We start from the raw sequence: 26,279 nt of genomic DNA on the forward strand, positions 1-26,279 counted from the left end.
CCAGGCCCCGCCCACAGCCACCTGCGACAGGTGGAGCGCACGGCGCGGGAGCACGGCCATGTCCGCCGAGGGCGCGGAGCCGGGGCCTGAGCCGGGGCCACTCTGCCCCGAACACGGCCAGGCTCTGAGCTGGTTCTGCCGCTCCGAGCGACGGCCCGTGTGCGCCGCCTGCGCGGGGCTGGGCGGTCGCTGCCGGGGGCACCGCATCCGCCGGGCGGAGGAGCGCGCAGAGGAGCTGCGGGTGAGCGGGCGTGGGTGCCGGAAGGCGAGGGCTCTGGAGGGACTGGGCGCGCCTGGCGGGACCCGGCAGGGACTGGGGAGCCTGGGGCTTGGCGGACACGACAGCCGGCCCCGGAGCCCAGGCTCCTCTGTGGCTTTGGCTGTAGGACTAGGCGGTTAAGGGTGTGGCCTCTGAAGTCAGGCTGGCGTGAGTTCGAATCCACTCCCTGTGAGTCACGTAACTGAGCCTCAGTGTCTTCATCTGTAGTTTGGGGACAACAACAATAGTACTAGCGCGTATTTATTAGAGTTGTGAGGTATAAATAAGATAGTGGGTAAAATGCTTAGCGATAAGGGGATCCAGGCTCCCCAGGCCCCTTCCATTGCTCTGTTGTGGGAGCTGGGGCTGGCATAGGACAATGAAAGTCTCAGCTGCTCCAGTTCTCAGCGCAAGGTGTGCCCCAGCTCCTGCCCCTGTGGAAACTGACACTGATAAAATCCAGCGCGTCCTTATCCCTTAACCCCTGGACTCAAAGCCCTCCTCCTCCTTTCTCCTCTTTCCCCTGCTCCTGCTGCCTTCTGGCGTCTGGTGCGGTGATCTTTTTCCCTTTCAGGATTGGCCTTGAGTGTACTTCAAGCTGGTTTAAGGGTTTCAACTGGATAAACGCAGGGAATAGGGAGAATATCAGGAGACTCCCCTTCACCCAGGCTTTCTCCCCACCTCCACTTCCCCCTCAGCTCCAGGATGGCCACCTCCTTGTCATCGCCATTCTCCTGAGCTGCTGAGACTGGAAGAGTCGGAGTCACCTTGGGGCTTCTCTGTGGCCCCTGGGGATTTCCTTGCAATTTGATTAAACAGCTTGTTTCTCCCAACCCCACTCTGGAGTTCAGCCCTGCTGTGAAGCCTGAGGGCTCTCGCTGGGGACTTCACCTACTCAGAGTGACCTGTAATAAACACATCTTATATAGGGTACTGGGCTTGGGAGGGGTTCAGTTTTTCAGCAACCCCCAAAAGTTCCTGGTTGGTCCTACCTGTTACCTCTATTAACAATAATGATGACGAAGATAAACCTGGATAATGCGGTGTAATCAACTTGCATAACAGACAAAAACTGCAAACTCCAAAGTACTTAAATGTCTGTCATCTCATTCTGTCTTGACCACGCCTTTGAAGGGGTCCTACTTACATTTTACAGATGAGGCACCTGAGGCCCGGAACAAGGCAGTAACTCCTCCAAGCTTCCTAATGTTCAGGGGTGGGACCCAGGGAGTCACTGACTAGGCAAGAGGAAACTGCTGCTTTGCTTCGGCGGTTGGAGGGAGGAAGTGATGCTAATGGGGGTGAGAATGTCATGGAAACCTTAAAAGTAGCTATCAGGACTGGATTTGAGTGGTGGAAAGAGTGAAGCCTGGGGCAGGTGGCAGGCCTGGTGCTAGTTTCGGTTGTACTCTACCCCAGGGAGCCTTCTTTGAACCCCTCTGAGGCCCTATGCATATTTATCTCCTTTGCCTGAAGGGAGGTGGGTCTTACCCTCTCTTCCTCTGTATTAGAGTAGATTTCTGTATTTTGCACATTCCTTCCTCTATCCATCCAGTCAGCAAATAAATCTCACCCTAGGGCAAGATTGTTACCAAAACCAGCACCAGTTCTACTGCTCTCCTACCTCTGGATTCCTGCCCTGTGGTTTTTCAGAAGCCTTCTCAGTGCTCTCAATCCATGGTGCATGGTGATCACAGCTTCCTCCTAGTCAACTCAGTTCTGTAACTTTGTATTTGGACCTGTGAAATGTAAGACTAATTTCTACTTCTGAGTGGAAAGATTTACAAGGGCTTCCTGGAAGAGGTAGCTAAGTTGACTTTTGGCAGATGGAACTGAGGCAGAACTATTAGGGGAAACAGTGGAGGGACTGTTGCTTGGACAGGCTTTAGGTATTACCTGGAGAAAAGGAGAGCAAAAGCAGGGCCCTGGCCCATACCTTCTCGGGGAAGTCACAAGTCACTTCTCTTTGGGCCTCAGCTTTCCCATTTCTTTTTCTTTCCTTTTTTTTTTTTTTTTTTTTTTTTTTTTTGAGACAGTCTTACTCTGTCGCACAGGCGTGAGTGTGGAGTGCAGTGGCACTCTTTCAGCTCACTGCTACCTCTGCTTCCTAGATTCAAGAGATTCTTCCCACCTCAGCCTCCCGAGTAGCTGGGACTACAGGCACATGCCACTACGCCCACCTAATTTTTGTATTTTTTGGTAGAGATGGGGTTTTACCATGTTGGCCAGGCTGGTCTCGAACTCCTGATCCCAGGTGATCTGCCCACCTCAGCCTCCCGCAGTGTTGGGATTACAGGTGTGAGCCACCGTGCCTGGCCAGCTTTCCCATTTCTAAAACTCCCCTGAGCTCATGGATGATGCTGATAGCTTTGAGAGCCTTGAACTGCTGAACCTCTTGTGGTCAAGGCAGTGGGTGTTCATTTATTCATTCAACAAACATTTATTCAGGGCCTTCTATGTTCAGAAACTCTCTTTGCGGTACTAGGACATAGAGAAGTCAGACTTATGGTGCTTCTGTTTCAGTGGTGGGAGAGACAGATACCCCAAAAGGTAAACAAACACATAATATATATTCAGAGAGTTATAAGTGCAAGGGAGAAAAATAAAGCAAAGTAAGAGATTGGGTGAGGAAGGAGATGGTCAGTGAAGACCTATCTGAAAAGGTGACATCTGAATGGAGTTGGGAAGTGAGACACACACACACACACACAGACTGGTGGAAACGGTACAACAGGTGCAAAGGCACTGAGGTCAGGTCAAGTTTGGTGCATTTAAGGAACAGAAAGAAGGCCAGTGGCCAGGCGCAGTGGCTCATGCCTGTAATCCCAGCACTTTAGGAGGCCGAGGCAGGCGGATCACGAGGTCAGGAGATCGAGACCATCCTGGCCAACATGGTGAAACCCCGTCTCTACTAAAAATACAAAAAATTAGCCCGGCATGGTGGCAGGTGCCTGTAGTACCAGCTACTCGGGAGGCTAGGCAAGAGAATGGCGTGAACCCGGGAGGCGGAGCTTGCAGTGAGCCGAGATCGTGCCACTGCACTCTAGACTGGGTGACAGAGCAAGACTCTGTCTAAGGAAAAAAAAAAAAAAAAAAGGCCAGCGTGGAGAGAGGTAGAAGGTGATGTTGGAGAAATAAGGTAGGGCTAGGTTGGCTAAGCTAAGAAGCCTGATGTCATTGTGAGTGTACTGAAAGCCATTGGAGGGTTTTGCACAGGGGCATGACCTGGTCTGATTTCCTTACAAAAGGTGGCTCTGGCTAGCTGGGGGGTTGGGGGTGCAGAGTACCCAGTTAGGAGGTTCTAACAGTGGTTCCTGTGAGAGATCATGGCAATCTGGATAGAATAACTGGAGTAGAGGTGACCAGAGGAGAGAGAGAGACTTTGGAGATGGGGTTGATAGGACTCACTAATGGAATTGATGTGGGGTTGGAGACAAACTCCTGGGTTTTAGGTCTGGATAACAGGTGAATGATTGATGGTGCTGCTTAATGAATGGGGATAACTTGGGGGAGAGCAGTTCTGGACAGAACAGAAGATATGGACAGTCAGGGACCTGTCTGTATGACAGAGGACCAAGAGTGTGTGCACCAGAAAGTGATTATAATGGGCTGAGCATGGTGACTTATGCCTGTAACATCCCAGCACTCTGGGGGGCTGAGGTGGGAAGATTGCTTGAGCCCAGGAGTTGGAGACCAACCTAGGCAACATAGCAAAAGTCCATCTCTACAAAAAATGCAAAAATTAGCCAGGTGTGGTGGCACGTGCCTGTAGTTCTAGCTACTCAGGAAGGACATGGGAGGATCACTTGGGCCTGGAAGGTCAAGGCTGCAGTGAGCCTTGATCATGCCACTGCATTCAGCCTAGACGACAAGCAAGACTCTATCTCAAAATCAATACGTAAATAAATTTAACAAGAAACAAATGGCCAGGTGCGGTGGCTCACGCCTGTAATCCCAGCACTTTGGGAGGCCAAGGCGGGCAGATCACCTGAGGTCTGGAGTTCGAGACCAGCCTGGCCAACATGGCGAAACCCTGTCTCTACTAAAAATACAAAAAGTAGCTGGGCGTGGTGACACACACCTGTAATCCCAGCTACTTGGGAGGCTGAGGCAGGAGAATCGCTTGAACCTGGGAGGTGGAAGTTGCAGCGAGCCAAGATTGCGCCACTGCACTCCAGCTTGGGCAACCAAGTGAGACTCTGTCTCAAAAAATAAATAAATACATACATACATACATACATAAAATTAAATAAAAATAAACACAAGACAAAATGGACTTTAAGGCAAACGTACTACTAAAGATAAAGTCACTTAGAGAATGTGCAGTTCACCAGCAACATAAAATGATTCTAATCTTAAATGTTTCTAAATAATATAGCCTGAGAATGTTCATAAAGGAAAAATTTGTTTTAAAGTTATTATAATGATAGGCTGGGGTTCTGGGATAAAGACGGAAGTCAGGTCACAGAAGGGGATGATGGACAGTGAAAGGTGTTCCTACTAATGTGTTGGTGGCCTCAACTGAGCTGTTGCTGGAATAGGGATCCTAGAATTAGGGAGTGAGAAGGATAGGGCATGGTGGGGAGAGTGTGGATCCTTGAAGTGGAGATTTAGGAGGTGGTGTAGTTTTTGATAATCATGAGATCTGGGCTATGACCATGGGAGTGGGTGGCTGAGGTGTGGTAACAGGAGAAAATCACTGGGATGGAGTGAATGGCTCAGGTACATGGACCAAGACGCCATGAGTGTTGTTTGTGTTGCAGAACAAGATTGTGGACCAGTGTGAGAGGCTGCAGTTACAAAGTGCTGCCATCACCAAGTATGTGGCGGACGTCCTACCAGGGAAGAACCAAAGAGCAGTGGTAATTCCTCTTCTTTCCTCTCTACTCGGCCCCCTTAGACTTACGGACTTGGGCAAGTCTAGGGTCCCTTACCAACCTCACAGACTCATTGTGCTACTAGCAAAGCTTCCAATCCCTCAGAGACTCAATTTTACCATCTGGGCAGGGTAGACTTGTTCCTGTACCATACTTGGTGCAAAGACTCTGCTAGCAAATGACTTTCTTGGGTATCTTGGCAGAGGGGATCAAGAAAGGTCATATTCACCTACCATGTAGTCATTTTCTGCCCAGCTCCAGAATTATAAAATAACCTAGGACTTTTACATTGAATATTCTCTGTGACAATCTTATGAAGTAGGTAGCAATAACATTCCCATTTACAAATAGGAAAATGGGTCCTTGTAGAGGTTAAAGAGGTTAACTGACCTGCCCAAGGCCGCCTCCTGGCAGTGGGTTCCGTGACCTGGATATTCTGTCTCCCAGGCTAGTGCTCCTTCTGCTACATCCCACTGATGATTCTTTTTTTTTTTTTTTGAGACAGGGCTTCACTCTGTCACCCAGGCTGGAGTGCAGTGGCGCAATGTTGGCCCACTGTAACCTTTGCCTCCCTGGTTTCAAGCAATTCTCCTGCCTCAGCCTCCCAAAGCTCTGGGATTACAGGTGCCTGCCACCATGCCTGGCTAATATTTTTAATTTTTATTAGAGACGGGGTTTACCATATTGACCAGGCTGGTCTCAAACTCCTGGACTCAAGCCATCCTCCCTCTTTGGCCTTCCAAGTGCAAGGATTACAGGTGTGAGCCGCCGTGCCTGGCCTCCACTGCAGATTTTTTGTTCAGTGGACTCAGACCACTGCTGTGTCATCACTCTTAAGTATGCGTATCAGGGGAAGAGCCTATGAATTTCTTTCTGCACATCCCCTCCCTTCTTTCCCTATAGTACATGGAGCAGACTTGGTACCACATTAGTCAGGCTTCTTTTAATTACATGAAACAGAACCCAGTTGAACAAGCATAAGAAAATGGGGCATTTCCTGACAGGACACTAGGGGTCCTCTTAGGACCTTAAAGGGGCTAGACTAGGAACCAGAAAGCTGCTAGAAGTCCAGGCAGCTATTTGTTGCCCATCTATGCTTCGCTTTGCATGATGGTCTCCATCTCCCTCCTCTGCCCTCTTCCCCTCTTCTTCCTTATCCTTTTTATTTTATTGTCTTAATGCACTGGTTATGACCTTAGTACTGTGTTAAATAGATAAATAGAAGCTAGTGTGGCAAATTCTGGCTTTTTTTTTTTTTTTGAGACAGAGTTTTGCTCTTGTCGCTCAGGCTAGAGTGCAATGGCGTGATCTCGGCTCACTGAAACCTCTGTCTCCTAGGTTCAAGCGATTCTCCTGCTTCAGCCTCCCATGTAGCTGGGATTACAAGTGCCCGCCACCACACCCAGCTAATTTTTTGTATTTTTAGTAGAGATGGAGTTTCACCATGTTGGCCAGGCTGGTCTTGAACTCCTGACCTCAGGTGATCTGCCCACCTCGGCCTCCCAAAGTGCTGGGATTACAGGCGTGAGCCACTGTGCCTGGCCTGACAAATCCTGACTTTAAGAGAAAAGCTACCAACATGCCACCAGTTATTTATTTAACAAATCTTTATTGAGCACCTACCATGTGTCAGATACTGTTGTTCAATGGGTTAGGCATTCCCCAGTGAACAAAACAGAAATTCCTATTTTCGTGAAGCCTACATTCTTGTCACAGAAGAGGGACAGTAACAAATAAAATATATGTTATGTCCAAAGGTGATATGTGCTTTGGGGAAATATAAAACAGAAAGGGGAATAAGACGGATAGCAGTTACATGTGCTGTGACCAGGAATGACTTCATTAAGAGGGTCGAGGCTGGGCGCAGTGGCTCACGCCTGTAATCCCAGCACTTTGGTAGGCCGAGGTGGGTGGATCACGAGGTCAGGAGTTTGAGACCATCCTGGCTAACAGGTGAAACCCTGTCTCTACTAAAAATAGAAAAAATTAGCAGAGCATGGTGGCGGGCACCTGTAGTCCCAGCTACTCGGGAGGCTGAGGCAGGAGAATGGTGTGAACCCTGGAGGCGGAGCTTGCAGTGAGCCGAAATTGCACCACTACACTCCAGCCTGGGTGACAGAGCGAGACTCTGTCTCAAAATAATAATAATAATAATAATACAAAAAGTTAGCCAGCTGTAGTGGCAGGCACCTGTAGTCCCAGTTACTCGGTAGGCTGAGGTGGTAGAATCGCTTGAACCTGGGAGGCGAAGGTTGCAGTGAGCAGAGATCGCACCACTGTACTCCAGCCTGGGGGACAGAGTGAGACACCATCTCAAAAAAAAAAAAGAAGAAGAAGAAGGGTGACATTTGCACAGAAACCTAGGAGATAAGGGAATGGACCACACATCTGGGGAATGAGTGTTCTGAAAAGAAGGAATGGCAAATGCACAGGCCCTGAGGCAGGAGTGTACCTGATATGCTGTAGGAGCAGCAAGGAGGCCTGTGAAGTTGGAGCAGAGGAACGCAGTGAGAAGGCAGTAGAAGATGAGGCCAGAGAAGCAATGAGCTGGATTGTATCCTCAGTGGCGACATAGGGATTTTGCCTTTTATTTGGATATGATGGGAAGCTTTGGAAATTTTTGGGCAGAGCATGATAGTATAATTTAAGATTTAAAATAAACACTTTGGCCGGGCTTGGTGGCTCACTTCTGTAATCCCAGCACTTCGGGAGGCCGAGGTGGGCAGATCACGAGGTGAGGAGTTCAAGACCAGCCTGACCAACATAGCGAAGCCCCATCTCTACTAAAAATACAAAAAATTAGCTGGGCGTGGTGGTGGGTGCCTGTATTCTCAGCTACTCGGCAGGCTGAGGCAGGAGAATCACTTGAACCCAGGAGGCGGAGGTTGCAGTGAGCCGAGATTGCGCACTGCACTCCAGCCTGGGCAACAGTGCGAGACTCCATCTCAAAAAAAAAGAAACACTTCGGCTGCTATGTTTAGAAGTGATTACAGGCAGCAAGGGTTAAAGCAGGGAGACCAGTTAGGAAGCCATTGTGATAATCCAGGTGGGAAACAAGTGTGGTCTGGACCCAAGCAATGGTGGCAAAGCTACTGAGAAGTGGCTGGATTCTGCATATATTTTGAAGAGGCAACAGGATTTGCTGATGGACTAGATGTAGGCTATGAAAGAAAGAGAAGATGTGTCAGGATAATACTTAAGTTCTTTTATTTGAGCAACTGGCAGGATGGAGCAGCCATGAACTGGGGTGGGGAAGGACTGCATGTGGAGTGATGGTTGGCGGAGGCGGGGAGGGGAGTGGGGGAGACCAGGCGTGTTAAGTTGTTGTGGGCATGAGATACCTATTTGACATCCAAGTGAAGATGCTGAGTGGGTAGCTGCATATATGAGTTGGGAGAGGGCTGGGTTGGAGATAAAAATTTGGGATTTATTAGTGTATAAATAGTATTGAAAGCCGTGGAAGATGATGACATCACTAAGTGAATGAGTGTAGACACGAAAGAGCAAGGATCCAAAGACTGAGTTCTAGGGCACTTCACCTCCTATTGAGAAGACAGGAGGAACCAGCATAGGGGACCAAGAAATCAGCTAATGAAATAGAAGTAAATTAAGAGAACAGAGTGTCCCTGCATGGGTTCCAAGGACGTGGGAGAGATCACTGCTCTCAAATGGTGTGTGTTTATTTAACTATCTTATCACAGGTAGAGATTCACGTGATTACTGCCACAATTAAAATACAGAACAGTTCCATCACATGGACTCCTTGTGCTACCCTTTTATAGCCAATGTACCCTTTCCTCTCCCCTTGTATTATTGTTAATACAAAATTTCTGAATTTGGATTGCTAATCTCAGTAAAGCATTTTTTATTTTTGTTTTAGGATTTTTGCATGTATGCTCAGGAGTGAGATTAGTCTATGAATTTCATTTCTTGTACAGTCCTTATCAGATTTGGTATCAAGGTTATGTAAGCCTTATTCAATGGATTGGGAAACAGAACTCTTTTTTCTTAAGGGTTTACTTAAGATAAAGTTGTTCTTAGTTTTGATCAAAGTTGCCACAGGTTTGACTATTAGTCTTTAGAACCAGCTTCTAGTATTTTTGATCTGCTCTTTTGTATCTCTGTCATAATTTCATTATTTATTTCTTTTTTTTTTTAGACAAAGTCTCACTCTGTTGCCCAGGCTGAAATGCAGTGGCGCAGTCATAGCTCACTGCAGCCTTGAACTCCTGGGCTCAAGTGATCCTGCTGCCTTGGCCTCCCAAAGTGCTTGGATTACCAGCATGACCCGGTACTGTGCCTGGCCTGTAGAGTTCTATATGTATGTCTATTAAGCATATTCATTGGGCTGAGCATGGTGGCTCATGCCTATAATGCCAGCACTTTGGGAGGCCAAGGCAGGAGGATCACTTGAACTCAGGAGTTCAAGACTATTTTGGGCAACATAGGAAGACCCTATCTCTACAAAAAATTAAAAAATTAGCCAGACATGATGGCATGAGCCTATAGTCCCAACTACTTGGGAGGGTGAGGTGAGAAGATCACTTGAGCCTAGGAGTTTGAGGCTGCAGTGAGCTATGATTGCGCCACTGCATTCTAGCCTGGGTGACAGAGCGAGACCCTGTCTCAAAAAATAAAACACTTATTAGTTGGTTCAAATCTGCTCTCTACTTAATAATTTTTTTTTTTTTTTTTTTTGAGACAGAGTCTCGCCCTGTCACCCAGGCTGGAGTGCAGTGGTGTGATCTCAGCTCGCTGCAGCCTCCACCTGCCAGGTTCAAGCAATTCTCCTGCCTCAGCCTCCTGAGTAACTGGGATTACAGACTCCCACCACTGGCCCAGGTAATTTTTTGTATTTTAGTAGAGGCAGGGTTTCACCATGTTGGCCAGGCTAGTCTCAAACTCCTGACCTCGGGTAATCCACCTGCCTCGGCCTCCCAAAGTGCTGGGATTGCAGGTATGAGCCACTGTGTCCAGCCACAACTACACTTTTAAAAGGATGCTTGGGCTATTTTTCCAGCATTTCTCTACCTTATTCTGAGAGGGTTTTTGGTTTGTCTCTCTCTGTCATGTGTTTGGAAAGGGAAGTTTTTTTTTTGCCTTGCTCTCCTTTTCTGGGAATGGCTCAAGAAACTTGTTGAGATTGACTAGAGTCTTTTAGGCAGGAATCAGAATCTGATTCATCTTGGGTGAGGATCTGTTTTGATCCAGGATCAAACAGTACAACCATGGTTTCAGGGGCTCACCCTGTGGGTAAGGCATTAAGGTGGGATAAACAGGAGAATAATAGTGGGCTGGATATAGTTGCTCATGACTGTAATCCCAGCACTTTGGAAGACTGAGGCAGGAGGATCACTTGAGCCCAGGAGATCAAAGCTGCAGTGAGCTATGATAGTGCCACTGCATTTCAGCCTGGGCATCAGAGCAAGACTCTATCTCTTAAAGAAAAAAAAAAAAAAGATGAAGAAGAGCAATAGTGAATGAATGTTATTGAACACATAATGTGGCAGGCTTTGTTCTACTTTATATATATTAACACATTTAACCCTCACCATAGCCTTATGAGGTAGGTACTATTATTATTCTCATTTTACAGATTAGAAAATAGAGGCATAGGGAAGATAAGGAAGATGTTCCAAGTTCCACAGCTAATGAGCGGAGCAGTTAAGATTTAAATCTAGACAGTATCTCTAAAGCTTAATTTCCTGACCGCTATGTTATGTTGCCTCAAGAGCACACTATAAACTTGGAGTCTTACCTTCTGGGTTCACTTGCCATTCACTTAGCTACTCTCTCCTCCCTGTAAGGCAAACTGTGGGTCTCAGAGTTTTCTGTGAAATAGGAATGACTGCCCCGTGCACTGTACAGAGCAGGTCTTCAGGGACAGGGCATAGGGAAGCTGCTGGCCATCCCTGACTTTCTCACATGAAGGAGGCAGTTCTATTCCCACTTGTCTGGCAGGAGTACAAGTGCAGCTGCTTATGCGACAGGTGCCTTTGGGGAGGATTGGTTGCCAGGTGGCATCTGGTGTAAGGGAATGGGATTGGACTGAGAGTCAAGAGAACTGGGTTCCAGTCTCAGCTTTGCTACTGAATTGCCATGTGAGCACTACCAAGAGATCTTTTCCTAAGTCAGAAAAAATTTCCTGGGTGGGCACAGTGGCTCATGCCTATAATCCCAGCACTTTGTGGGGCTGAGTTGGGCATATTGATTGAGCCTAGGAGTTTGAGACCAGCTTGGGCAACACAGTGAAACTCCATCTCTATTTTAAAAAAAAATTTAAAAAAAGAAAACATTTCCCATTCAGTCAATATTTGAGTACCTACTGCATGCCAGGCACTGTGCTAAGAATTACAAGAAGACACCTGTTAACTTAATTGTCTGAGAATTGATTTCAGGCCTCTTCTGTGGCAGATAAAAATGCTACCACATAACCAGTTGAAATGGACAGCTTTAGGAAGCCATCAGTTTTTTCCCTCAAAATGGTGAAATATCAACTCTACCACTGCTGGTATGGATCCTGCTGATGCGGATGACTTTTTAGGCCCTCTGCTCTGCAATTCTGTGATTCTCTGACCTTGATCCTTTGACCTTGTATTCCCAACTGTGATTAAGCAGAGTATTCTAGTCGGGCTCTGAGTCCTGCCCAGGTCTTCCATTATGTGATCATGGCTCCCTGAGATATGGCCTATGTGTCTGTATCTCAGATTTCTTTATCCTAAACCATATTTGGGAAGTCTTAGGGCAGAGATGTCAAAGTAAAAGGCTTACATGCTATTATTTTCATTACTAAGCCTGTGGCAGACATTGCTAATCAATCTCAACACTCCTTTCCACTGAGCCTAAACCCTTTTATTCCTGACCGGGGCTTTGCACAGACCACCCAGCTCCTCATTTTATCCCTCATCAGAGCATGGCCAGTGCAGCGAGGGAACTGGTTATCCAGCGGTTGAGTCTGGTGAGGAGTCTTTGCGAGAGCGAGGAGCAGCGGTTACTGGAACAGGTGCATGGCGAAGAGGAGCGGGCCCACCAGAGCATCCTGACACAGCGGGTGCACTGGGCCGAGGCACTGCAGAAGCTTGACACCATCCGCACCAGCCTGGTGGGCATGCTTACCCACCTGGATGACCTGCAGCTGATTGTAAGTCAGGCAAGGGTGAGGGCATGACCAGTTGGCCAGGCTCCCCGAAAGTCTGAAAATATGGAGAATGTTTGTCAGTGTGAGGAGGGTGGAGATGAGAATTTGGAGCAGGGATGAGTGACAAAGATTCTTTGCTTGGCCAAACTTTAGTCAGGCTTCTGAGCCTTCTCCCAGGCCCATCTGTGCACTTCATTATAAAATCTAGTTTTTACAAAAGAACCCTGCTAAGTCGGCGTAGCCAGAAACCCCCATCTTTGATATCTGATCATCGTTGATATCTGATGAGGTTCCTCATCCACCACCATCCCCCAGGTGATGTCTGATCACTGTGCTCTGTCTGCAGCAAGAATCCTGTTAGGTAGGCTTAGCCATAATCCCCCTTACCCCCAATGTTTCCTCTTAGTAACTTTCCATCCATTAACCCCCGACCCTGCTCCTTAGCTATAAATTCCTACCTGCCCACGCTGTGTTCAGAGTTGAACCCAGTCTCTCTCCCATTGCAAGACCCCATTGCAATGAAGTCTTGAATAAAGTCTGCCTGACTGTGCTCTAACAGGTATCATTGAATAATTTCTTCTCTAACATGAGGCAAGGGAATAAAACTATGTTTCTTTGGCACTGATAATAGTTTTCTTTTGATAGTGAGTCAATGTGTACTGAGTGCCTATTATATGTGAAGCGCTGTGCTATGGGGCAGAGTAACCAGATGCAGCTGTCAGCTGCTCCCAGCCTTACAAAGGAGACAAATACACTAACTGACAATTAGGATATGGAAGGATATGTGCTGCAGTAGAGGAACTCACCCATGCTGGGGACTGACAATTCAGGCTAGGGGAAAGAGGGGTCAGAGAAAAGTCGCTTTCCCGATGAAGCGACTTAGAAGCTGATGCCTGAAAGATAAGAAGACTAGCTGTGTCAAAGGAAGTGAGGAGGTGGAAAGAGTTCAGGAGCATGTAGAGAGAACACTGTGCTCCAGGGAGCTGACGAGGTCTTCGATATGAAAACACAGAGCTCATCCTTAATCCTACCACCCAGAAATCACCATGATTCATATTTGGTACATAGCCTTTCAAAGTATTTTATATAGATAGGCAGCTGCCTGCAGTTTTGAGGGGAGAAGGTGGCATCTGAGTCACAAGCAGAGGAAGGAGAATGTGGAACACCTGAGCTGTCCCACTGCCTCTGCAAGTAGGGCAGTTTCCATGACTGCCTGAAACCGTGCATTCATTTAGTCACAGCGTCCATGGACAGAGCTTGCTCTTTCACAGACACTGGGACAGTCACAATAGAAGACTCAGAAAGAGTCGCAGCCATCCAGAAGCTGGCAGTCTTCATGGGGGATGCTGTCGGTAAACAGGCGATGGTCCTGAGTGGAGTTGAGGGGAATCCAGGATGCCCTGGGACATGGGGCAGAGGGATTCATTGTGAGCATGTGTTATGGGTGTGTGTGTGTGTGTGTGTAGAACAGCCTAGAAAACTTCATGCTGGTCTTAAAGAGTAGAAGTTTTTATTCTAGAGTCCACATGGAGCCCTTTCTGGTGGTTAAATCTGTCCTAGCATTGACTCCCTGCTGGGTATCTGGTGCCAAGCTTGACTTTGTTTTCTTTTCTCACAGCAGAAGGAGCAAGAGATTTTCGAGAGGTGAGTATAGACCCTGTGATTTGACTGGGTAGTCTTGGAGACCCTTAGGCCTCTTCACACCCCACTGCCTTCAGGCCCTGCTGCTCTTGGGAGAATGCACAGGGTATGCAGCTGAGTGGCTTTCCTGGAGCCCGGCTCTGTGGACAGGGAATCTGTCTGCCCTTGGCTTAGAGAACTGCTTTAAAACACATGGAAAGGCAGTGGAATACTTAGTAATCCAAGGCTTGCCACTGCTTTCTTAAACTTCCTCTGTAAAAAGGTAGTCACCCTGTTGGAGGGTTTTACCACCTCCATCTGCAGATGAAAATGTTGACACTAAAAGGGGAAGGGACCTCCCTAAGCCTGGAACCAGGGGGTTGGACCCGTCTAACACCTGTCCTAGTACTGTCACCTCTGCCTCATTCTTCCTTTCCCCGATGGAGGAATCTTTGAAACTTAAGTCTGCATTACCACTCAAATTTTGCATTTTAGCTCTTCAATAATAAAAGAATTTCACCAGGTCCTGCCTGAGTTCTAAAAGAGCTGAGTGCCTGAGGAAGTGGTCAAGAGGACATAATTTGCCAGGCAGAGTAATTCACAAACCTTCTGTGTGAAATTTCAGAGCTATACTTAGGGAACACAGTCCGTTCTTCTTATTTACTTAGTTTTCTATATTTCAACGGGTATAAATTATTTATTTTCATATATAAGTTTCAATAGCAATACATGTGCATGAGAGAAAAAAATTCCACCAATATAAAGCCATTTAAAATGAAAAATGAATCTTTCTGGGCATGGTGTCTTACACCTGTAATTCCAGCACTTTGGGAGGCTGAGGCAGGAGGATAGCTTGAAGCTTGGAGTTTGAGACCAGCCTGGGCAATACAGTAAGACCTGATCTCTACAAAAAAATAAAAAATTAGCCATGCATCATGCTGAGAACCTATAGTCCCAGCTTCTCAGAAGGCTGAGACAGGATGATCACTTGAACCTGGGTGGTTGAGGCTACAGTGAGCTGTGCTCACATCACTGCACTCAGTCTGGGCAACAGTGTAAGACCCTGTCTCAAAGAAAAAGAAAAAATGAGTCTCCATCACCCTTTCCCAGTCCCATTCTCTGACAGCAATGGGTTTGAATAGATGTGCATTTGTGGACTTATATATAGTCATAGGAGGGTATGGAGGTTTTTTGGTTGTTGTCTTAAAAAAGTTTTTAGGCCTGGTGGCTCATGCCTATAATCCCTTCACTTTGGGAGGCCGAGAAGGTGGATCACTTGAGGTCAGGAGTTCAAAACCAGCTGGGCCAAGATGGTGAAATCCTGTCTCTACTAAAAACACAAAAATTAGTCAGGTGTGGTGGTGTGCGCCTGTAGTCCCAGCTACTCAGGAGGCTGAGGCAGGAGAATCACTTGAACCCAGGAGGCGGAGGTTGCAGTGAGCTGAGATGCTCCACTGCACTCCAGCCTGGGCGACAGAGACTCCACCTCAAAAAAAAAAAAAAAAAAAAAAAGAAACCTGGGCATGATGACTCACGCCTGTAATCCCATCACTTAGGGAGGCCTAGACAGGCAGATCACTTGAGGTCAGGAGTTCACAACCAGCCTGGCCAATATGGCGAGATCCCTTCTCTATTAAAAATACAAAAATTAGCTGGGTGCAGTGGCACACGCATGTCATCCCAGTTACTGGGGAAGCTGAGGCAGGAGGATCACTTGAGTCCAGGAGGTGGAGGTTATAGTGAGCTGAGAGCCTGTCACTGCACTCCAGCCTGGGTGATGGGACTGAAACCCTATCTCAAAAAAAAAAACAAAAAAAATTAAAACACAGATAGGATCATGTTATACCTGTTGTTGTGAAACTTGTTAGGCTATCTGGGACATCTTTCCAAGTCAGTACATTTAGATTCATGTCACTTCTTTGAAAGTTTGTGAAGTATTGCACAGTGTAGATGGATCATATTTATTTTACTGTCTCCTAATGCATGCTTGGCTTGTTCCCGCTTCTCCCCTTGTACAATGTTTTCACACTTCTGCCCATCTTCTCTATCTCCTTTATCTTCATCATCTTCCTTTAATACAGTGTATCCTTAATATCAAGCTGATCTGAGGTTTTTAAATTGATCTTTAATTTTTTATTCAAATGATTTCAAACTTAGAAAAAAGTTGCAAAAGTAGTATAATGAGCTTCACCTAGAAAATATCAATTGTTGACATTTTGCCACATTCATTGTCGCTCGTTCTCTCTGTCTTCCTACTTATCTATCTAGTATATATGTTAGAAACTTATTTTTTTATGGCCTATTTGAGGGTGAATTCCAGAAAACATGAACTTTTCTTTCAAAATACTTCAGCATGTTTCTCCTAGAAACAAAGACATTCCCTTACATAACCCCGGTGTAAATTGAGGAAATTTAACATTGATATAATACTATAATCTAATACACAGTCCATATCTGACTGTTTCCAATTGTGCAAATGTTCTTAACAGTGTTTTATTTTGTTTTCCTAATTCAGCTGGTCTTTTTAAGTCTAGAATAATTCCTTAGCTTTTTTTTTTTTTTTTTAACATTTTTAGAGTCAAGGTCAAGGCCAGTTTATAGGATCTCCCTCAGTTGGGTTTATCTGATGTTACCTTATGATTAGATTCAAGCTATACATTTTTAGCAGGAATACCTCATAAGTGATGTGTCTTCAGTTCATCATATCTGGGGGCACATGATGTCCCTTTGTCCGTTATCAAGGATGTCCATTTTGAGCACTTGGATAAGGTGATGTCTACTAGGTTTCCTCATTATAAAGTTACACTTTTCCTTTTATAATTACTAAGCAGTCTGTGAGGAGACACTTTCTGCATATATATCCTGTGTCCCTTCAGACTTTCTCCCAATACTTTAGCAACCCTTGGTCATCCTGCCTGAATTATTCCTTTATTTATTTGCTTGTTTGTTCTCTTATTCAATATTGATACAGACTCATGGATTCTTATTTTATTCAATACATTATAATCTGTCACTGTAATTACTAATTTTGACATTCAGACTGTCCCAGATTTGGCCAGTAGAAGCCCCTTCAAACTGGACCCTGTGTCCTTTTGAAAAGTTCCCATCATTCTTTGAGCACTTTCTTGCTCTCTGGCACAAGAAGCACAAGAAGAAAACCCCAGCTCAACTTGTGCTTTTCCTGCCCCTGAATCAGCTGCTTCTCCAGGGGACCTGGTTGTTTTTAGTGGAGAATGATATTTAGAAACCAAGATCTGAGCATTAAGGGTACTCAGTGACCTTGCTTCCAGGCCTCACTCAGTGTATAGCAGATAGAACTAGGAAGAGAGAGAGAGAGTGAGTGTGCATGTGTGTGTGTGTGTGTGTAGCTATTTGATGCATGAGTTTGAGTTTGTATCACAGCTTCTTTTTTTTTTTTTTTTTTTTTTTTGAGACTGAGTCTCGCTCTGTTGCTCAGTGGCACAATCTTGCCTCACTGCAACCTCCACCTCCTGGGTCCAAACGATTCTCCTGCCTCAGCTGGCCAAGTAGCTGGGATTACAAGCATGTGTCACCACACCCAGCTAATTTTTGTAATTTTAGTAGGAGACAAGGTTTCACCATATTAGCCAGGCTGGTCTCAAACTCCTGACCTCAAGTGATCCTCCCGCCTCAGTCTCCCAAAGTGCTGGGATTACAGGCATAAGCCACCATGCCCAGCCCATATCACAACTTCTAATTCCAATGTAACACCTCAAGGTTTTTCCTTTGCCCTCTCCCTTTCTACATTTGTACCTTTTATTATTTTACAGTGAGGACCGCAGCCCCCAACAACAATATTTGCTCAATCTTACAATACATACAAAGTTGTCTGGGCATTGCAAAGCCCATATTACTATTGACAAGCCTATCCATAGAGTTCCAGATTTGTCTGTATGTTCTGTATGCCCCCAGGCTGAGGGAATATACTCTCAAAGTACTGTGTTCAAAAGTTGTCAAGCCCCATCTAGCTGGAAACTCACTTATCTGAGAAGTGCCTTGTTGGCTCTGGTGTTTCCACGCTCGAGGTTGGGCTCAACTCTGACCGGACACTGCAGCAGATCCTGCTGCACCGTCTGGGTGTTCTGATCCTGGCCGGGGCATGCTGTGTTCAGGCCCTGTTTCATTCCCACCCCTTTGGGGCCATGAGTTTTGTCTTTGGTACCATAGGGCATCTAGCCCAGGTGGTTTGCTGTAGACTTTACTCTCTATGTTCAGCTTCAGATTTGCCCTGGGATGACAGCTTAGCACCACTGACATCAGCTCCTCTTTCTTACCCACCTGTTGGCTGGAGCTCCTGTATTCTGAGAAGATGGCAATAGACCCTCTGTTGTCCTGACCACAGAGAGGCTTTGTTACTAAGCTTGCTCCCAGCATTTCTAAGGCTCTATTCACCTCATGCCTCCCAAGACAGAACAGTCAGTGACAGTCTTGCAAAGAGCCATCAGGGCACATGCCCCACCCCTGTTTCCTCACTCCATTTATAGGCAAAGCCATGAGATATGGGGAGAGAGTGTGTGTATTCAGAACCACTGCCTGATCTCAAAGCCATCTTCAGGATTGGAGGCAGTAGGAAAGGTCTTTCTCAGCACCTGGGTCAAAAGGCTGCAGAGCTCCATGGTAAACTCCTACTTTGCTCTATATTCCTTTGAGATTTCACTCCAGGTCAAGGAAAAAATTATGTTGAATGCTGTCTGGGCTTCATCCCAGTTTTGTTCTATTTTTGCATGCAGGAAGGACTTGAATCCAGCTCCCCTTTTTAGCTCTGAATCTGTTCTGTCCTGTCAAATCAGATAACCACTGTCTCCCAGGTTATAGCAAAGGAAGTGTGATTCTATAGAGAAAACAGCAAGCCCAGGGCCTCGCTGCTGATACGTGGCAGTTTTCAACTCCTAGGCATCATATTATCCCAAATTACCTCTCCAGCAAAACCCAGGTCCCATTGTGAGCTGAGGAGAGAGTTATTAAGAGCACAGTGCCGTGATTCATTTGTGGCTGGGGTGATAACTGATGGCCCTTTCCTCTGTGGACCCCTCAGGTGTTTGCATTTTTAAAGTAGAGGAGTGGCTGTACCTTCTGACAAAACCCAGGGAAACATGACTGCCCCAACAGGTCTGAGAGGGAGGTGAGATATTTTCCAGGCAAGGGCAAGACGTTGGAGTAGAAAGACTATCGTGCAGGGGTTCCAGAGGCCCAGGTCTTGGCCCCAGCTCTGCCATTAACTTACTGAGGGACTCTGGCAAGTTGCTTCCTCTGCAGAGCACACCACCTTCAATTTCTAATACTAGCACCAAGAATACATCTCCCTGTAAACTGTCCACCAGCTTTGCTAAAATTAAGGTTTCTGCGGGGGGGAACAGGGGAAATGGCCACCTTCCCTTTGGGCCCAAGCCCCTGTTTGGGGCCTGGATGCCACTCTTTTTTTTTTTTTTTTTTGAGACTGAGTCTCGCTCTGTTGCTCAGTGGCACAATCTTGCCTCACTGCAACCTCCACCTCCTGGGTCCAAACGATTCTCCTGCCTCAGCTGGCCAAGTAGCTGGGATTACAAGCATGTGTCACCACACCCAGCTAATTTTTGTAATTTTAGTAGGAGACAAGGTTTCACCATATTAGCCAGGCTGGTCTCAAACTCCTGACCTCAAGTGATCCTCCCGCCTCAGTCTCCCAAAGTGCTGGGATTACAGGCATAAGCCACCATGCCCAGCCCATATCACAACTTCTAATTCCAATGTAACACCTCAAGGTTTTTCCTTTGCCCTCTCCCTTTCTACATTTGTACCTTTTATTATTTTACAGTGAGGACCGCAGCCCCCAACAACAATATTTGCTCAATCTTACAATACATACAAAGTTGTCTGGGCATTGCAAAGCCCATATTACTATTGACAAGCCTATCCATAGAGTTCCAGATTTGTCTGTATGTTCTGTATGCCCCCAGGCTGAGGGAATATACTCTCAAAGTACTGTGTTCAAAAGTTGTCAAGCCCCATCTAGCTGGAAACTCACTTATCTGAGAAGTGCCTTGTTGGCTCTGGTGTTTCCACGCTCGAGGTTGGGCTCAACTCTGACCGGACACTGCAGCAGATCCTGCTGCACCGTCTGGGTGTTCTGATCCTGGCCGGGGCATGCTGTGTTCAGGCCCTGTTTCATTCCCACCCCTTTGGGGCCATGAGTTTTGTCTTTGGTACCATAGGGCATCTAGCCCAGGTGGTTTGCTGTAGACTTTACTCTCTATGTTCAGCTTCAGATTTGCCCTGGGATGACAGCTTAGCACCACTGACATCAGCTCCTCTTTCTTACCCACCTGTTGGCTGGAGCTCCTGTATTCTGAGAAGATGGCAATAGACCCTCTGTTGTCCTGACCACAGAGAGGCTTTGTTACTAAGCTTGCTCCCAGCATTTCTAAGGCTCTATTCACCTCATGCCTCCCAAGACAGAACAGTCAGTGACAGTCTTGCAAAGAGCCATCAGGGCACATGCCCCACCCCTGTTTCCTCACTCCATTTATAGGCAAAGCCATGAGATATGGGGAGAGAGTGTGTGTATTCAGAACCACTGCCTGATCTCAAAGCCATCTTCAGGATTGGAGGCAGTAGGAAAGGTCTTTCTCAGCACCTGGGTCAAAAGGCTGCAGAGCTCCATGGTAAACTCCTACTTTGCTCTATATTCCTTTGAGATTTCACTCCAGGTCAAGGAAAAAATTATGTTGAATGCTGTCTGGGCTTCATCCCAGTTTTGTTCTATTTTTGCATGCAGGAAGGACTTGAATCCAGCTCCCCTTTTTAGCTCTGAATCTGTTCTGTCCTGTCAAATCAGATAACCACTGTCTCCCAGGTTATAGCAAAGGAAGTGTGATTCTATAGAGAAAACAGCAAGCCCAGGGCCTCGCTGCTGATACGTGGCAGTTTTCAACTCCTAGGCATCATATTATCCCAAATTACCTCTCCAGCAAAACCCAGGTCCCATTGTGAGCTGAGGAGAGAGTTATTAAGAGCACAGTGCCATGATTCATTTGTGGCTGGGGTGATAACTGATGGCCCTTTCCTCTGTGGACCCCTCAGGTGTTTGCATTTTTAAAGTAGAGGAGTGGCTGTACCTTCTGACAAAACCCAGGGAAACATGACTGCCCCAACAGGTCTGAGAGGGAGGTGAGATATTTTCCAGGCAAGGGCAAGACGTTGGAGTAGAAAGACTATCGTGCAGGGGTTCCAGAGGCCCAGGTCTTGGCCCCAGCTCTGCCATTAACTTACTGAGGGACTCTGGTTAAGCTCTGCCAGAGCACACCACCTTCAATTTCTAATACTAGCACAAGACCATGCCCTGTAAACTGTCTACACCAGCTTTGCTACAAAATTAAAGGTTTCTCTTGGGGAACAGGGGAAATGGCCACGCCCTTCCATACGTTTGAGAAAGCCCCTGTTTGGAGACACAGGATTGCCTCTTTTTTTTTTTTTTTTTTTTTTTTGAGACAGGGTATCACTCTGTCACCAAGGCTGGAGTGCAGTGGCATGATCTCGGCTCACTGCAGCCTCGAACTCCTGGGCTCAAGCAATTCTCCCACCTCAGCCTCCCAAGTGGCTGGGACTACAGGTGCATGCCTCACCATGCCCAGCTAATTTTTAAATTTTTTGTAGAGATGGAGTCTTATTATGTTGCCCATGCTGGTCTCAAACTCCTGGGCTCAAACAATCCTCTCCCACCTCAGGCCTCCCAAAGTGCTAGGGTCACAGGGGTGAGCCACTGCACCTGGCCCTAGCTGCCAATCTTGGTGTCACCTGGATAGGAGGATTTTACTTCTGTTCTTCTCTTCACCCCATATTGATGCAGATATATTTCCAGAACCATCCTGAATCTCTGTCTCTGTTTTTCCCCATATAAGGACTGAAGAAGCAGAGGGCATTTTGGATCCCCAGGAGTCGGAAATGTTGAACTTTAATGAGAAGTGCACTCGGAGCCCACTACTGACCCGACTCTGGGCAACAGCGGTTCTTGGGTCCCTCTCAGGTTAGCAGCAGTAGAGTCGTCCAGGATCATTAGGACAACTGGGCTTCTGTCTGTCTGTCTGGGGTTCACTCCTGGTTCACAATGGGGACTCGTGCTTCTGAAATGGTAGCTTAAACAAGTCATCCTGGATGCAGGCTGGTCAGTAGGGTCAAGGTTCCAGACAGGCCTGGGGCAGCAGGGCCAAGTCCTGCCCATTTCCAGACTAACATGTTCTGAGGTTGGGTCAAAGATAAATCTCATTCCTATAAGTCATGTCTTCCTTATATCCTGACCTACTAGGGCAGCTCAGTATTATTTATTGGAAACCTGGGGTTTCTCTTTAAGAAGATATAATTGATGGCCAACTGAAGAACATCTGGACCAAGAATCAAGCTGCCTGATTTGCCTCACTTACTCACTTTACACACACTGACTCAGACCAACTGTGGGCCTCACCTTGTGCCGCATGCTGGGGCCACAGAGGTAAACTGACATGGTCTTCTGCCTCCAGGAATTCCCACTTAGCACAGGGGTTCTCCAGAGCAGGCCTCCTCCAAGTTAGATGGAAGCTTCCATTCTCCCATGATAGTCTTTGCACAATTCATGGAATAGTTAGGTTAATAGACTGATTTTTTTTTTTTCAGTTTTAATCCTCCCTCCTCATATTATCCTTACAATTTTGGTACAAGCGTAGCTTGTCTACTGTAGATTCTGGTATCAAATGATGCCTGATTTACCAGCAGTTTAGATATTTGCTAGAAATTGCTTATCTCATGCTTCCTAGCTCCCAGAGGCTGTGTTTCTAGGACAAGTCCAATCTGGAGGTCACAGATATGACCAAGTAGAAAGGAGTATAATCAGTGCTAGGTATAGGAACAAAATGCTTTGTCTTCATTTTGCCCCTGCCACCAACTCAGTGTCTAAACTTGGGCAACTCCCTTTTTCCTCTCTGGGCCTTATTTCTATCAGAGTTTACAGATGAGGGTCTTGACTGATAGTAACTATTGTTATAAAGGCTACAGTTTACAGAGCACTACATGCTGGGCACTTTACATGTATGATTCTGTTTAATTCTTGTGATCACCCAATGAGAAGTCCTATTTTGACCTCCATTTTATAGATGAGGCTCAGAGAAAGTAAATGGCTTATATGAAGTCACCATGCTAATGAGTGGTGAGGAACTTTTGCTACCTGGCAGGACCAGGTTAGGGCAGGGTGGGCCCTCGGCAACTCTGAGAATTCTTTCTGGCAGGCACAGAGGACATACGGATCGATGAGAGGACAGTCAGCCCCTTCCTGCAATTGTCAGATGATCGAAAGACCCTGACCTTCAGCACCAAGAAGTCAAAGACCTGTGCAGATGGCCCAGAGCGCTTCGACCACTGGCCCAATGCCCTGGCTGCCACCTCCTTCCAGAATGGGCTCCATGCCTGGATGGTGAATGTCCAGAACAGTTGTGCCTATAAGGTGGGCGTGGCCTCAGGTCACCTGCCCCGCAAGGGTTCTGGCAGTGACTGCCGTCTGGGCCACAATGCCTTCTCCTGGGTTTTCTCTCGCTATGATCAGGAGTTTCGTTTCTCATACAATGGGCAGCATGAGCCCCTGGGGTTGCTGCGGGGCCCAGCCCAGCTGGGTGTACTGCTGGACTTGCAGGCTCGGGAGCTGCTCTTCTATGAGCCAGCCTCCGGCACAGTGCTGTATACCCATCACGGGTCCTTCCCGGGGCCCCTCTTCCCAGTCTTTGCTGTGGCCGATCAGACCATTTCCATCGTCCGCTGACTTCTGGCCACAGGAAGCCAGGTCCACCTCCCACCATCCTTTCAGGCCATGTTTCTACTCAGTGTCCTTTTCCCAAATGATGTGTGTGGTGTTTCTAAGGGAAACAAGGCCCACAACCAGTGGGCAGCTTTAGGAGGGATGGGGATCTCTTTCAGATCTAGGCACAACCTGTAAATCACAGGTGTCCAAACTTTTGACTTCTCTGGGCCACATTCGAAGAATTTTCTTAGGCCACATAAAATATACTAATGATAGCTAATGAGCTAAAAAAACAAAAAAACAAAAAAACTCTGTTTATACATTTTCGTGATATCTGCCACCACAGATAAGCAAAAAAGTCCTTGCATTCAAAGGGTTGGAGATTGCTGCTCTGAATGCTGGCTATCTGTGGGGAACCCACTATTCCCTGGGCCTTAGTCTCCCAAATCCACCATGCATCTGCCCCTCTGAGGGTGTCTTCACTTTGTCTCTGGCATCCAGCATGGTGCCTGGTGCATAGTGAGTATGCAATAAATATTTGGCAGGTGAGTGGATGGATAGATGGATAGGTGAATATAGGTGGACAGGTGACTTGGGTGGATGTGGTGGTCTCTGGAAAAGCACTGCCATTCAGCCTCCTGCTCCAGCTTTGCACATGCAGTAGTGCTTCTCTTCACAGGCAGAGGAGCCTGTGGCGAAAGTTTCCACATCCCATTAATTCAGTGCTTCTTTTTCATGACATGGCACATAGAGAAAATATTTTTTCTAGCACACAAGAGCAACCTGAAAGGCTGCTCCTGGCCAGCGGACTCTGTCCTAGAGGACCGTGTCCTCCCCCATGTCCTGCCTAGGCCCTCAGAGGACCAGGGGATCGTGTCTCCAGGTAACCTGACTGCAGCCCCATCATCAGCATCTGTCTCACACCTGCCGACTGAGCTCCAGCCTGTGCCCACCAGTAATAGCAGAGACAGCCTTTTCCCTTAGAGAAGCTGCTAAGTTTCCCTACCTGATGGCCCCCTCTAACATAAACTGCACACCTGGGGTGATGGCTTAAAGCCAGAAAGAGCTGAGGAAGCAAGAGGGCCAACCTCAGGGCACGTGGCATTATTAAAGGTCTTGAAAGCATTAAAGATTTATTCCATGTTCTTTGTTGCTAATTGGGTATATACTGTACGCTGGCCTGTCTTCATACCCTTATTGCATTCTCGGAAATAAGTGGGCGGCAGCTCAGTGTAGCAGAGAGAGCCTGGAGATGTTACCAAGACCCAAGGCAAGTCCCTTTATGCTTGTCTCCATGAGAAGTTCACCCTAGAACAGTGGTCTTCAAACTTTTATCCAGGAACTCTCTTCTAAAGTAATCTTACCTACAACGTTAGGCTCCTGGGTCCAAAGAAGATGAAAGGCAGAGCCCTCCCCACTTTCTTTGGGAGCCACAGAGCAGTTTGAAAACTAGTGTTTATTAATTAATTTTTGTTTTGAGACAGAGTCTCAAAGGGAGGCCAAGGCAGGTGGATCACCTGAGGTCAGGAGTTCAAGACCAGCCTGGCCAACATGGTAAAACCCCATCTCTACTAAAAATACAAAAAATTAGCTGGGCATAATGGTGCACACCTGTGATCTCAGCTACTCGGGAGGCTGAGGCAGGAGAATCGCTTGAACCTGGCAGGCGGAGATTGCAGTGAGCCGAGATTGCAACACTGCCCTCCAGCCTGGGCAACAGAGTGAGACTCCACCATCTCCAAAAAAAAAAAAAAAAAAAAAAAGAAAGAAAAGGAAATTACTGCTGTCTGGCCTTGGTGCCAGTCCCAAGGAAGACAGACCAAAAGGGGTTTGGTCAAGTCCCAAAGAGATCTTCCCTGCCTTTGCCTGGGCACAGCCCCTGCTCACAAATCTGGGTCAAAGCCAAGGCTTTTCTTGACACCTGAAGGTCCCCATGCCATGTTTCTCCCAACCCACCAACCCGGCTCCTCACAGCAGCCTTCATTCCACAGTTCATGGGCCTGCTGCAGGAACATCCTCCTCATCCCCCTGCTCATCTAAAGCCACCCCCAGTGCCACTCCTCAATTCAGCATCCACTCTAGAACGCTCCCGGGCTGCTGGCACCAGAACACACTGCCAGGAGTGTGCCTATGTTTTTAATGTGTGGCATCCCCTGGCACTGGGCAAGGCACAGAGATGTCCAGCAAATACCAAGTAGAAAGGTGTGGGAAGGTGGGGAGGCAGGAAGAGAAATTTTTGTTTTTGTTTTCAGAGACAGGGTTTCACTCTGTTGCCCAGGCTGGAGTGCAGTGGCATGTAGCTCACTGTAACAGAACTCCTGGGCTCAAGTGATCCTCTCGCCTCAGCCTTCTGAGTGGCTGGGATTAAAGGTGTGTGCCAGCACACTGGGCTAGTTCTTAAATTTTTTGTAGAGATGGGGTTTCACCGTGTCGCCCAGACTAGTCTCGAACTCCTGAGCTCAAGTGATCCTCCTGCCTCAGCCTCCTAAAGTGAGAAAAGGAATTGAAAAACCCAACCTACTTCAACCTCCAATTGTTCCCCCCTCCCCACAAACCTACTCCCTACACTCCAGTCCTTGTTCCCCATACTTTCCTACCTCCACACTGGTCCCTGCAACAGAGGTG

General features: G+C 47.1%; 1 protein-coding gene across 4 annotated transcripts; it reads left to right on the forward strand.

Moving 5' to 3' along the window:
• On the forward strand, window positions 1–24,784 carry BSPRY (B-box and SPRY domain containing). Of its 4 annotated transcripts, none has more exons than XR_004177968.1 (6): window positions 2–241; window positions 5,023–5,121; window positions 12,047–12,277; window positions 13,893–13,918; window positions 21,793–22,379; window positions 23,149–23,257. XR_004177968.1 is itself a non-coding variant. In XM_021927240.2 (6 exons), exons 1-6 carry the CDS (start codon window positions 59–61, stop codon window positions 23,673–23,675), a joined length of 1,191 nt encoding a protein of 396 aa, XP_021782932.1. In that variant the 5' UTR covers window positions 5–58; the 3' UTR covers window positions 23,676–24,784. The 4 variants fall into 4 exon arrangements, 3 of the variants coding, with proteins under 3 accessions (XP_021782933.1, XP_009186504.1, XP_021782932.1); XM_021927240.2 differs by having other exon boundaries at window positions 5–241; window positions 21,793–21,917; window positions 23,149–24,784; XM_021927241.2 differs by lacking the exon at window positions 21,793–22,379 and having other exon boundaries at window positions 1–241; window positions 23,149–24,784.
• Window positions 24,785–26,279: the final 1,495 nt, after the last annotated feature.

Source organism: Papio anubis, chromosome 13 (genome assembly GCF_008728515.1).
Source record: "Papio anubis isolate 15944 chromosome 13, Panubis1.0, whole genome shotgun sequence".
Taxonomy (NCBI): domain Eukaryota; kingdom Metazoa; phylum Chordata; class Mammalia; order Primates; family Cercopithecidae; genus Papio; species Papio anubis.

Bases quoted from the DNA above. Each gene is read 5' to 3' on its own strand.
- BSPRY (XM_021927240.2), top strand. From the start codon at position 59: ATGTCCGCCGAGGGCGCGGAGCCGGGGCCTGAGCCGGGGCCACTCTGC. The intron at 13,919-21,792 runs GTGAGTATAGAC...TCCCCATATAAG, and splicing joins GAGCAAGAGATTTTCGAGAG to GACTGAAGAAGCAGAGGGCA. The intron at 21,918-23,148 runs GTTAGCAGCAGT...TCTTTCTGGCAG, and splicing joins GGTTCTTGGGTCCCTCTCAG to GCACAGAGGACATACGGATC.